Raw genomic sequence first — 12873 nt, forward strand, 5'->3', positions numbered from 1 at the left:
AATTAAATTTACCAATAAAATTGTCTTTTGTGTCTTCATTACCTTCAGTAATGTTTTTAATCTGCAGCTTGTATTTCAATGTCTGTTTTCCATTGGAAGTCTGTGCCTGTGAATAGCCTTAGCCTCGACTTACAATGTCAGTTGAAGAGACACAATAGGGGGGAAGGCTACAGATCCCAGCATGTCCCAACTTTAAGGACAGAGTGAACAAAAATAAATTTAATGGGAAGGTAGTCAGAAGAATGATTTCACAGAGAACACAGGACAAGAATAAATTAGATTGCACACACATTGTAAACAAGAGGACCAGACGTCTTACTAGAGTCGAGAAAGCGTGTGGTGACCTGTAACATTAGATAGGATTTCCTTGTTCCAGACTCAAATTAAGTTTAGATATTTTTGATGGGTTGCCAGTCCAAAACAACTGGAGGGACTAGAAGTCTTAGAGCACAGGATATGTAAAGATAGCTAAAATGGGATGTTAAAGATTTTCACAATAAGTTCCTGATTTTTTTTTGTGGGTGGGTCGGTAAAAACTATTTCCTTTTAAATTTGAACTCCATCCCCACCTACAATTTTTTTTAAATCATCAAAAATCACAGCATTGCACACACATCACGTCAGTGATATCAGCACATACATGGTGTGCTGTACATGCTATGCTAGTTATGATCCTGATCCAGAAAATTTCAGATCCCAATCACATGGATTGCTCAAAATGGTTAGCAGTCAGTCATCATTGCTGTACGTATGTCAAGTACATGTTTTTCATGTTATCACCAGTAGGCATTTGATGGTTTGTTTCTGGTTACAAGGTCTTTCCCCGAGCTCTAATTGGCGCTCTCCCTACATCAGGCTGGGTCACAAATGTTTTGGGCAGAAGTTGTCATCAATCTGGAAACAGTAGCGCCAACCCAATAGACAACTTGGTGTTCTGGTGCAGGAGATCCCTCTGGCACAGAAGGACTAATATTCCAAGAGGGCATGAATCTGAAGTCTGAAATGCCTTACATTATGCTCGCCCAGATGAGATTCAGATTTGGATCCAAGCCCAAGCAGATGAAAATAAACAGTAAAATGTTGTAATTTTCAAGAGATGGCTATTTGTGAATCTTAATCAACTATCTGGAGGAGTATTTCTTTTTCATAATAAATCTTTGACTTTATCTGTAAATCCTTTTCTTCCCACTATATACTGTCTCCTTTGTAAAACAGCGGATATGGGAGTAGAGCTTGCGCAGTTTCCCCAAGGTTACTAATGCTTAAAGAAAGTCAGCCAGTTGAGTTTACTGTACTCATTGTACACAAATAGGACAAGGAGTATTTTTAGTCCCGTGCTTGTTCAAGTTTTAGTGATACTCCAAATACAGTTGTCTTTGGCTTTTCAGGGCTCATTTCCTTCCCTGATTTTGTTGACTCCAAGTAACAAACATTATGTGTGAAGTACGTAATTCAAAGACCAAAGTCAAGGGTATTAGTGACCTGCAAGAGCAACCCAGAGTTAAGTCAGCATTTCCCACATCAAGTAGGTGAAGGGTGGAAAGGTAGAAAGGAAGATAATGCTCGACAAACCTGATTAGTTCTTTCAGGAGGTGCCAGACATGGTGGATAGGGGAAATGCATTGGATGTAGTGTATATAGACTCAGTCTGACAAAAGACTACAAAGGATACTATTGGAAAAGATTAAGGAGTATGAAATTGGAAGGGTAGGAAATTTGGATTAAAACATGTTAGGAGGAAAATATACAAGGGCACTTTCTCAGTGGTTGGGAGTGAGTAGCAGTGTTTCACAGGGTTCTATTCTGGAACCCTCTTGACTGTGTACATCAGTTTTGTGGATATAGGACTAGTGAGTGGTGTCCACATTTGCAGGCATTACTAAAATAGAAGGCATAGTAAATAATTCTGAGGACCAAAGAGGAATATTGATAGTGTAAATGAACAAAGAAGCGACAGATTAAATTTAATCTATGCAAGTTTGAGGCGATACATTTCAGTAGAGAAAAAAATATATATTTTGAAGGGGGGGGGGGGGGGAGGTGGTTGAGTGATGCACAGGAGCAAAGGGATTTGGGGGGGGGGGGCAGGGAGAAGAGTTCAGGTTTACAAGACATTAAAAGCAGAACTTCAAGTGGTTAAGGCCATTAAAAAAAAGCTAATGGAATATTGGGTTTTGTGGTAGTTACGGAATATAAAAGATGTAATGTTGAATGTATATAAAACCGCAATAAGACCACAGTTGGAATAGTGTGTGCAATTTTGGGCTCTACACAGGATTGTTGTTGAGGCAATAAATATGAAGACTTGAAAAATTGTGAACAGAGATTAAGGGGTTTTTACAATTATGAAGGGCCGGGTCAGGGTAGATAGATTGTTTCCAGGGGTTGAGGGGTCTAGAACAAGAGAACATAGGTCCAAGCTGCAAGTGTTAGGACAGAGAGCAGGAGAAAGTTGTTGTTTTTTTGTAGATTGCTGAGGCTGTGAATGCACTACTGGCATTAGTGGCTGAAGCAGACACATTTAAGATGGTTAGCTAGGTGGTTAAAGGAGAGGAGGATAAAGGGATATGGGAACACAGTGGCCACATGGGATTAGGACTACTGCTCAGGTGGAGAACAAACCACAGCAGAGATTGGTTGGGCCAAATGATCTGTTTTCAAGCAAGGACCTGGATTAAGCAGTTGACGAGTAAACCTGGCACACCATACTGGACTTTGGAAATCTAGAACATCAAGATACCTGGCAGAGGCAGCTGAACAGATGGTCTCAATCTTTGTGATAAAGTCCATGTACTCCTCACTCTTTTAACCTTCACTTTCCATCTCTTTCCACCACCGCCCCCCCTCCCCATAAAACATTTCTGCTTAGGACAAACACAAGTCACTAGGAAAAATTAAATATTAAATTCCCCTCCACATGGCTGCACACTGACATGCAAAATTAGAACAGAGGTACAACCTCACTGTGATTGAAAATAAACTAAGGTTGAACGAGGACACATGCACATTGAATCTAATGAAAGCTGCAGCAAATGTTTCACAAACCAGTTTAGACATCTTAAAATTGTAGAATTCAGTTTTATTAAGCTCACTTACTGACATCCATAATGGTACAGACCAAGTTCAAAAAAGCAGTAGTAATGATCACCAATATTCGAGTCAGTAGTTTTTTTTGTCTTGTCAAACTCCTTACATTTTCAGAAATAACAGAAGGTGGTCCCACATTTAAATTCCACCACTTATTTTTGTATCAAGTATGATCAATAGTTTGTGGATCGAGCTGCTTCCATCAGAAAATGTTTAATGAAATAAGACCTGGTTGACAGAAAAGTTGTTCACCAGCAAGGCACAAAGTATTTGGACTAATTGTAAATAATCCTTTATCGATTGTTGGTTATCAGAGTCCTAATCACCTCTAACAGGAAGTACAAAGAGGATAAATTTATTTGAAAGAAAACCAACATGGATAATCTAAAAAGCAAGCATACATACATTTGTTGACCCAACATACAACAAGAATTAATGTTTTAGTTACTTTATAAATGCCTTTTCTGTTACATCATTTAATCTCAATAAAGGTTGTAAAGTTTTGTTATACTTGTATCTGTAGGTGAAATAACCAAAAATAAACTTTACATCAATTCATCTGTATAGTTAGTACATACAACCAATAATTTTGGCCCATGTCACTCAAATGCACAAAATAGCCCCAAGAATTAACAATTTTTCTTTAGGTCTCTGCGTTTAGTCCACAATATTCTTAGGACCTATGCAACAGTTTTAACAGTATAAAATCTATTGGTAGTGATTGTGGTCCTGTATCACGTCAAAGAATGCATGCATGCACTTCAAACTCATTTTGCTTTATACAGCTGCATTTCTGACCTACCTATAGTGAATTAAATGCCAAAGTTGGTCAAATGTATGCACATCTACAAGAAACATCACTAGGTTACACTGAAAACTTTAGAAACCAGCACTAAAAATGTAAAGCATCTACAGACAATTCACTAAATGCTAATTGTCACAGATATTTCATGGATACATTTTTACCACCACAATATGGGACTACATAAAGAGCAGGTTCAAATCAAAAATCTTAACAGTCAGAAGAACTTAGTTAACATTTAAAATTCATCTGCAAATGAGCAAAAAAGTTAAAAAATTTGAATTCTAATACTACACTGAACCAAAATGCAGTCGTTAGAAACAGCCCATGAGGTGGTATCCTGAACAGCTGAAAGCATCTGAAGTAATTTCAATAACCTGACCTAAAACGAATGCTGTCAGAAAACAGCTTTTAAAAAAATAAAACCCCAAACGTTCTTCTATAGCAATGTAAACTCAAAAAGTACCTTTATTTCTGGTAACATTAACCAGAACTCTCCAGTCTTTATTACAAGTTTCTACATTACAAAAGAAAGGTTATCCTTTCCCTTAAGTTGAGTAGACTTTTGTGGTGGAGCATATACTGGTGCTCAAATACTCCCAAGTTCTATCAACACTGCCTAAGCCACTGCAGTTATATTCAGTGATATGTCTGTTCACACTGCTTTTCCCAAATGCTCTGATACTTTCAAAAGAATACATACAAATGTTAACTCTTATTTACAAACAAAAGCTCATTTTGTTTCAGCTTAAAAGTGTATAAAACTTTGGCACTACCTTTAAGGCAATGCACAACAAAGACTGTTGGTACTTTATCTGCTGTAAAAAGCAGTGAACAAACTGGTAAAAGGCCTTCTGAAATGGAGCAGTGCGCTCCCAATCATTGTGTGAAAACAAGTAAGGTGATCACAATAAACCTGTTAGCTTAAAGCATTCATGCTACATTCTGCTAAGCAAAGTATCTTATACAATTAGAAAGGCATGCAGAATTAACAAAGGCAGCAAAAGAAACGTGTGGGTCATCAGCCATTTCTTAGGTAATCGAGAGACCCACCTTTCCTCCTCTGAAAGGAATAGTTCAAGACTACAGAAGGCCTTAGAAAAAAACTTGCAAAATGTTTTACAATAAACATTGCTACAGTTACAGGCATACATACAAATTAGACAAATGTTCAATGTAGACTACTCTAATTACTTAAATTTACAAGACAAACATAAATAAAGCTGTTACAACTGGCAAATTGTACAGTACTGGTCCAATCAGTATATCTTCCCTTATTTATATCCAGAAGCAGACAGTTTCAAGTCAACTGAATAGTTATCTTCAATCTGCAACAAAACGTAGTCATATTATAGATTTGTTTTTATAAATCAGCTTAAATAAAATATATCCCCCATTTAAAACAATTCAAAATCCTGCAGGAATCCCCCTTACTGAAATTCTTTGATTTTAGTTAGAAGTTGCACTTTGCAAAGGTTGCATTGCAATAACTTATTTTAAAGATTGCATTTCTGATCTATTTAATAAAGCCATAATTCTGGAAAAATATTACCAATTATGCTACTTTTTATAATAATTCTTACATTAGGATATTAAATTCATAATTTTTAGTTTACAATGCAGTTTATAAATCTCATCAGGAAACAAGTGTGTTGGTACATGATCATGGCACTGAATGAGAGGGCATTGATATTCATAAGAACATAAGAAATAGGAACAGGAGTAGGCCATTCGGCCCTTCGAGCCTGCTCCGCCATTCAATGAGATCATGACTGATCTACAAGACAACTTCCTATTCTTAGCCAAGCTGTCTTGGGTTGTGCAAAAATGGAGCAGCTTATTTATGGAAGAGATGGGGGTAAAGAGGGAGGAAAAACACAAAACGCTTCATTTTTTTAAAGTGAGAAATCCAAGTGAAGGGCCAAGCCCATAGCAAGTGCATGGCACAATCAAGAGTAAAAATAAATGAGGAAATAAATTATAAAAATAGTAATTAGGTAATACCAAGTTTGTGTTTTATAATCCTCAAGATTGTAAGAGAGGAAAGTTGAGAAGCTGAGAAAGAACGAGTTAAAAATAAAAGGTTGCAATATGTCTCAATTTTGGCACAGGGAGGATACTGGGAGGGAGAGGAGCATATTTTACAATATATTTACAGCTTAGAAGGAACAAGATGCAGAAGCACACTGGCAATTGTCACATCAAAAAGAGACACACAAAAGGTTGTTGGTACAGAGACACGAGAGACGGCATCTTCATCAGCCAAGCTGATAGAATGACACAGTATAGGCGGCCATTCAGCCCATCGTGCCTGTGCCAGCTCTTTATGAACATTGTCCAATTAGTCCCACTCCCCCTCCTTTTGCCCACAGCCCTGTAATTTTTCTATTCAAGTATTTATCCAATTCGCTTTTGAAAGTTATTATTGAATCAGCTTCAACTACCCTTTCAGGCAGTGCATTCCAGATCACAACTCGCTGCGTAAAACTTATTTTCCTCATGTCACCTTTGGTTCTTTTGCCAATCACCTTAAATCTGTGCCTCTGGTTACTGACCCTTCTGCTACTGGAAACAGTTTATTTACTCTATCAACACCGGCCATGATATTAAACACCTCTATCAAATCTCCTCTCAACCTTCTCTGCTCCAAGGGGATCAACCCCAGCTTCTCCAAACAACCGAAGTTTCTCGTCCCCAATACCATTCTAGTAAACCAAGGCGGGGAATCCTTCCTAAAAAGTGCGGTGTCTAGAATTGAACACAATGCTCCAGCTGAGGCTTAACCGGTACTTTACAAAGGTTTAGCATAACTTCCTTGCTTTTGTAGTTTATGCCTCTGTAATAAAGCTAAAGATCCCTTTTTTTTTTAATAAAACCTTCTCAACTTGTCCTACCACCTTCAAAGATTTGTGTACATACACTCCCAAATCTCTGTTCATTCACCCACTTTTAAAACTGTACCATTTAGTTTATATTTATATTGCCTCTCCTCATTCTTCTTACCAAAATGTATCACTTCACACTTCTCTCCATTAAATTTCCCATTTCACCAGTCTGTCTATGACCCCCTGAAGTCTGTTACTATCCATCTCATTGTTTACTACATTTCCCATTTTCGCATCATCTACAAACTCTGAAATTATGCACTGTATACCCAAGCCATCAATATATATCAGAGAGCAGTGGTCCGAGTACCGACCCCTGTACCGTATATCCATGGTTTCGACAGCAAAGTTTGAAGAGCCACCCCAGACTAGGAACTAGTATTCAAGTCTTGGACAAAGTTGGATTGGAGAGCTGTTGAAGGGGAGAATGGCAGCACAAAAGAGGAAACTAAGCTACTTGGAGGCAGCTTTAGCATTGGGTTAAATGTGGGGGTTACATTTGAACTCAGGAGATAGTGATGCAAAAATATCAAAGTATGGATGGAGCCAAAAGGTAAGAGGTGGTGCTTGTTAAACTCGTGACCAGAAGAACTGAAAATAAGATTTTCATTGCTCCATTGAAAGACATGAATGAGATTAAGGTGCTGGGAATTAGCTTCTAAAAGGAATGGAGTGGGGGAGGGGTATGAAAGAGAAAATAGGGAGAGCGAGAACTCAGAGGAACACCTATCCTTTGACAAGCACGTCTATTTTAACTAAGCTCGGAGAATGAAACGACATCTGGACCCCTAGTGCTGCGATGAGGATTTTTTTTTGGAGCAGTGGGAGTGAACTGGGTCAAAAGGTTACCAAGCATGTAAATTTTAAAAAGGCTGAATAAGTACAATTACTGCAAACTGGCAGATAATGGAGCGGAGAATGTGATTGAGGCGAGTATGCGTTTACTCAAAAGAACAATGGGGAATGACAAGGGCTAATATTTCTCTAATTCTTTTCCCATAAATTTCCAGGTCCTTCCTAGAATTGTGTTTCTCCTCCGTAGACTTTTTTCCCTTCTCCCAGCCTCAACTCTAAGAGATGGGGCTGCAAATTAAAATACAAGTACCAGTGGTTTCCACCTGAAAGTATAGAAAATCTTTGAAAAACGGTTTTTCTGCAGATGGCTGGATCACTTCACAAATAAACCACTGCAGGTCATTATTTGATACATGGAAAATGTTTTTAAGGAATCTGTTGAAAATTCTACCTGGCATCTTTATATTAAGGCTACCTACTGTAATGAGTTTGGGAAAAACTAAGGCAACTTACCATTCCCTTCAACAGCTTTAAAACAGACCACAGTCCTTTAAGTTATTCTTTATAATGACATCAGTGACTGCATCAAACACAAACTGCACATTTTTGGTGTCTGTGGCACATGTGAAGTGAGTGTAGATTTCCTTAGTGTCTTTTCGTTTGTTCAGATCTTCAAACTGACATTGTATATATGCTGCAGCCTCTTCATATGTGTTTGATCCTGTATATCAAAGCAAAAGTCAAAGTCTAAATACAAAATTAAATAATTAGCTCATTAGTCTATTGTAAAATTTTAATTAAATTTCCACTCAAGGACCTTCAATATATTTAACTGTACTGTATGCACCATCTTTTCATTAAAATTGCAAAGTGGTTACTAGAGAATATTACAAATGGTTTTGAACTTTAGATCATACAGCAATAGGAAGCTCCACAATGTATTGATGATCTAACAGGTTAGATTACCAGCCTTTGATGAGATCTTCCCTGTTGTGCAACCTCCAGATTCAAGTGAACAGGTACCAGTGTAGTACTTTGGCGAGTTCTGCAGTTTAAGGAACACGTGGTATTCCCACACATGGATGGGTCCACGCTTCCTGAAGATGGTGCTCATCCTGTGAGGGAACTATTAGGCCAAGACACAGCACTGGAGCCACAATCCTTCACTACCTTTGTTTCAAAGACCACATTAAGATGTAGACTCCTGCTTGGTTGATCAACAGCCTGGAAACACTGTGCCTCAGTGACCAAGTGAACTAAAAGTACTTGGAAACTGCTTTTATTTCTGGTGTACATAACATGAATTTGCCAAGATTCAGAGCATCTTGCAAAGGTATCCAATTTTCTAGTTCAGTAATTCTTAATTGGCAAGTTTCTTTGACATACCTAGCAGACTATAAAACGACTGAGGCACAGTATCAATTTTAGTTGACTAGTTATAACTTGATTAGATGCAGTGGGGTACCTTTCTCAAACTATCATGCTGAAGCTGGAGATCTTCCAGAACAACTCTTCATCCTGGGCCAACCAGTTTTGTTTTCAGTTCACTCACCAAAACCTCTGATCAGGGTAGCTCTGTTATTGTATTAACCCTAACCCATTAGACTAGAAAAGGACAATTTTTCATATATAAAATAACAGTTACATTCAACTTGCTGTCCCTTTCCCCTCCCATGTGTTTCTTCCCTATTTTTAAACTTTTACTCTTTTTCTGACTAATATATTTTCTAATCTTTCTTCACTGAAGATTAAATGCGTTTTATAGGTACTGATGGAGAGACTTACCATACAAATAGCCAGGACAACTTTACAATGTATGCAATAGCACCATGTCTGCAAGGTCTGGTGCCAAGTTATTATGTCAGCAGCCTCCATAAGCCAACAGTACCCAAGGTGAATAAACTCATCTTTGGCACTTCAAGGGTTAATTTACCAAATGTGGTTTAAAAACTATATATTTTCATGCAAAAATTCTACTGGTACTATATTTTTACCTGCATATTCAGGATAGCAAATTGTAAGGGGACTTCTTTTAATCTTCTCTTCAAAGAGATCCTTCTTATTCAAGAACAGAATGATAGATGTGTCTGTAAACCACTTGTTGTTACAGATGCTGTCGAACAGCTTCATGCTCTCGTGCATTCGGTTCTGTAAAATTACACAATTATTTTAGTAAGCACAATATTAAACTCACAGTCTCTTCAAAAGGATTTATGCAAATAATCTAGGCTCACTTCACTGCAGCACTGAAGGAGCGCTGCATTTTGGAGGAGACGTTCAACTAAGCCTGTGTCTACTGTACAGGTGGATGTACAAGATCCCATAGCATTTTGAGGAGCACAAAGCAAAGTTTCCGTTAAGCTGCACAGCGCTCTAGAGGTCCCATGCAGGCCAGCTCACTGGCTTTTAAAAGGAAAAACCACACACGCGCAGAAATTTGAATGGGCCACGCAGCCTGTTAAAGGGGCTGCGCACACAAAAATAATTAGCGGGAACATTGGCAGTTTTCCCAGTGGTCTGATCAATATTCCTCCCTCAGCCATCACCAGCAAAATTAGACCAACTGGTCATTCATCTCACTTGCTGCTGGTGGGATTTTGTCCTGTATTTATCCAATATTATGCTGCATTTATCCAATAAGAAGTGACTACTTGAAAAGGAAATTCATTAAGTGAAGCACTTTGGGACATCTCGAAGATGTGTTAGTGTTATGTTCATGCTTTCTTCACAGCAAGGAAATTTAGTTTGAATGAGTTAGTAATTAAAATGTAGCAGAGATCTGGAAAATTGCAAACATTTTAAATCTGCAACGGTGCTCAATGAGGTGGTGAAGGACAGAATACCCAAGTACTGTCTCCCAAGTCTACTATCAAATCAATCTAGTTTCCACGCAAGCTGAGCAACATTAATGGGGCCAAATTAGCCTCTAGATTAAAAATATAACGAACAAAATTACTACTGTTATTATATTTCATTAAGAAAGAAAATGCATTTTATTATGTACAATGGAGCTTTGGATCAAGAACCTACAAAACGTAACTGTTTACTAGCTCTGCTTAAAGTTCAAAAAAATACAAGTTGTGTGATCTTATAATCAAAATGTTAAGAGATGCTAAACTATATGGCTGCAGGATATTAGTGCGAATACTATACAGTTTTAGCATATGTTCCAACTTTAGTCACCAACACATAAAGGACACATTTAAGGTCTGGGAGGTGCTGCAGAGGAAGAGTCATGAGGCTGCTTTCTAGTGTCCGAGGACAGACGCGAGAAAGGCTGGAAAACTTGGGCTATTCAGACTTGGAGAAGAGGTCTCAGGAGATGTACAACATAGTAAACTGTATAGAAAAGGTAAATCTATAATAAAAAGTGATGGCAGGACAGGTTTAATTTAGTAAAAGGCAGTTTAAGTACCGATGTCTGGACATTCTTCACACAGTGATCAACACATTCAATGAAATTCCACGTGGGTTAGTGGATGCAAAAATCCTGGAATCATTTAAAGAAACAGATACTGTGATATGTCCAAAAAGAACCTACAGTTTCCATATCAGCGGAGATAGAACAAATGGCTTTCCTCATCAGTAGCTAGAAGTATACAGCTTACAAAACAAGATAGATTTTCACAGGGAGGAGATAGACAGGTGGGGGGAGGAGAGAAAGAGAAGAAAAGCGAGAAAGAGCAGAAAGTAGGGCAAGAAATAATAGAACTTATTATATTTATATATAGCTCCTCATCACATCAGAACAACAGCAGCAGTCACTGTTAAAATGCAGCAGACAATTGGTGCACAGCTAGGTCCCACAAACTGAAAACAAATGCCAAACTAAATCAATTTTTGATGGTGTTCATTGAGGGATGAATGTTGGCTAGAACCTCAGGAGAGGTCCCTCCTCTTCGACTAGTGTCCCATGTTCTTTTACATCCACTTGAACAGGCAGATGGGACTTTGGTTTAACATCCCATCCAAAAAAAAAGCACTTTTGACAACGTACCATTCCCTAAGCACTACATTTAAGTGTCAGCCTAGATTATAAGATCAAGTCTGCATTGGGGGTTGACTCCACAACGTTCTAACTTGGAGGCGACTGTAGTACCAATGGAGCCAAGCTGACATCAAAAAGGAAGGGAAGAAAGGAAATCAGGAAGGGAAAAATCTTTGGAAAGCAAATAAGGAAAGGAAGGGAAAAATAAATAAAAGACTGAAAGAACAGGTCAATTTTCAAATAAAAAGGTTGTTAATGCCAGTTTCCTTTGGGGAAATGAACATACTATGGTAGTCATTATATGCCACTCCGCCAGAGAAAGCGTTATGATCGACATACCTGAGTGAAATGTTTTCAGTCAGCTCATGGATATGTATGCCCACAAAAACTATACCCCTGACAGGGCTGAATACAAAATCGACGGCAATATTTTAAAAGCAGTTGGCATATTCTTTAATATCCTGAAAATTTATCATGCACTCTTAAAATAATTCAAACCAGATTTAAAACTGAAAAACTTCTCTACAGCAACGTGGCCACAGGCAATGCTCGGTGTTAAGAATTTTTTCATGTAAACTCATTTTCAACCTTGAATGTACCTCTTCATAAAACAAAATATTCTACTGGGAAATAAAAGTAAAAGAAAAAGAAAAAAAGAAACCATTAGCAAAGACATCTGATCGCTCTCTAGTCACCTGGGCCTTGCACATCTATGGTCAGTCTGCTTCCTATCTTCTGCCAATGCCATTTTGAGCTGACTGCTAGGGGTACACAACAGCATCTCAAGTTAGTGTGCAATTTTTCCACATCGCTCCTTCTACCTCCAGGGAGACTTTCAGTCAACTCCCCCCGGACCTCCCCAAACAGCATGTATCAGAGATCAGAACTCTGCAGTGAGGATGGAAGTGTTATCCCAAGACATGTTCTGCTTATGGTTCTATCCAGCTTTAGGGAAAGGCAGCTACCTGTGAATTAATTCATTTTGAGCAGGCACAAGAAAGAAAAACACTTGTGTGTACACTGCATCCTATTCATGATTTCCTTTAATAATTATCCTGAAGGATATGATCAATCCACTTACCATTTCCTCATCCTCTGCAAGAACAAGGTCATAATCACTGAGCGCCACACAAAAGATAATGGCAGTTACTCCTTCAAAGCAGTGGATCCATTTTTTGCGCTCAGACCTCTGACCACCCACATCAAACATTCTAAAAAGGAAAACAGTATTATAGAACTTTCCCATTCACAAAAACCTGAAGCTGCCTTCTCTTAAGGTACTAAACACTGTCCTCCCAAGCCACTGAAGCAGATAT

At 38.3% G+C, this 12873-nt stretch overlaps 1 protein-coding gene across 1 annotated transcript in view; it reads right to left on the minus strand.

Moving 5' to 3' along the window:
• Positions 1–3058: 3058 nt before the first annotated feature.
• The window catches only part of LOC147105732 (guanine nucleotide-binding protein G(i) subunit alpha-1), a 42518-nt gene continuing 32703 nt past the window's right edge, over positions 3059–12873 (minus strand). Inside the window, exons 6-9 of the mRNA XM_086010372.1 lie at positions 12639–12768; positions 9564–9717; positions 8083–8290; positions 3059–5217 (exon numbers count right to left, since the gene is read on the minus strand). Of these exons, the coding sequence (XP_085866498.1) occupies positions 8100–8290; positions 9564–9717; positions 12639–12768 (475 nt within the window). The 3' untranslated portion in view covers positions 3059–5217; positions 8083–8099. The remainder of the gene's footprint in view (positions 5218–8082; positions 8291–9563; positions 9718–12638; positions 12769–12873) is intronic.

The sequence above is a fragment of the Somniosus microcephalus genome, chromosome 17, assembly GCF_052327205.1.
Source record: "Somniosus microcephalus isolate GS21.2 chromosome 17, FLI_Smic_1.0, whole genome shotgun sequence".
Taxonomy (NCBI): Eukaryota; Metazoa; Chordata; class Chondrichthyes; order Squaliformes; family Somniosidae; genus Somniosus; species Somniosus microcephalus.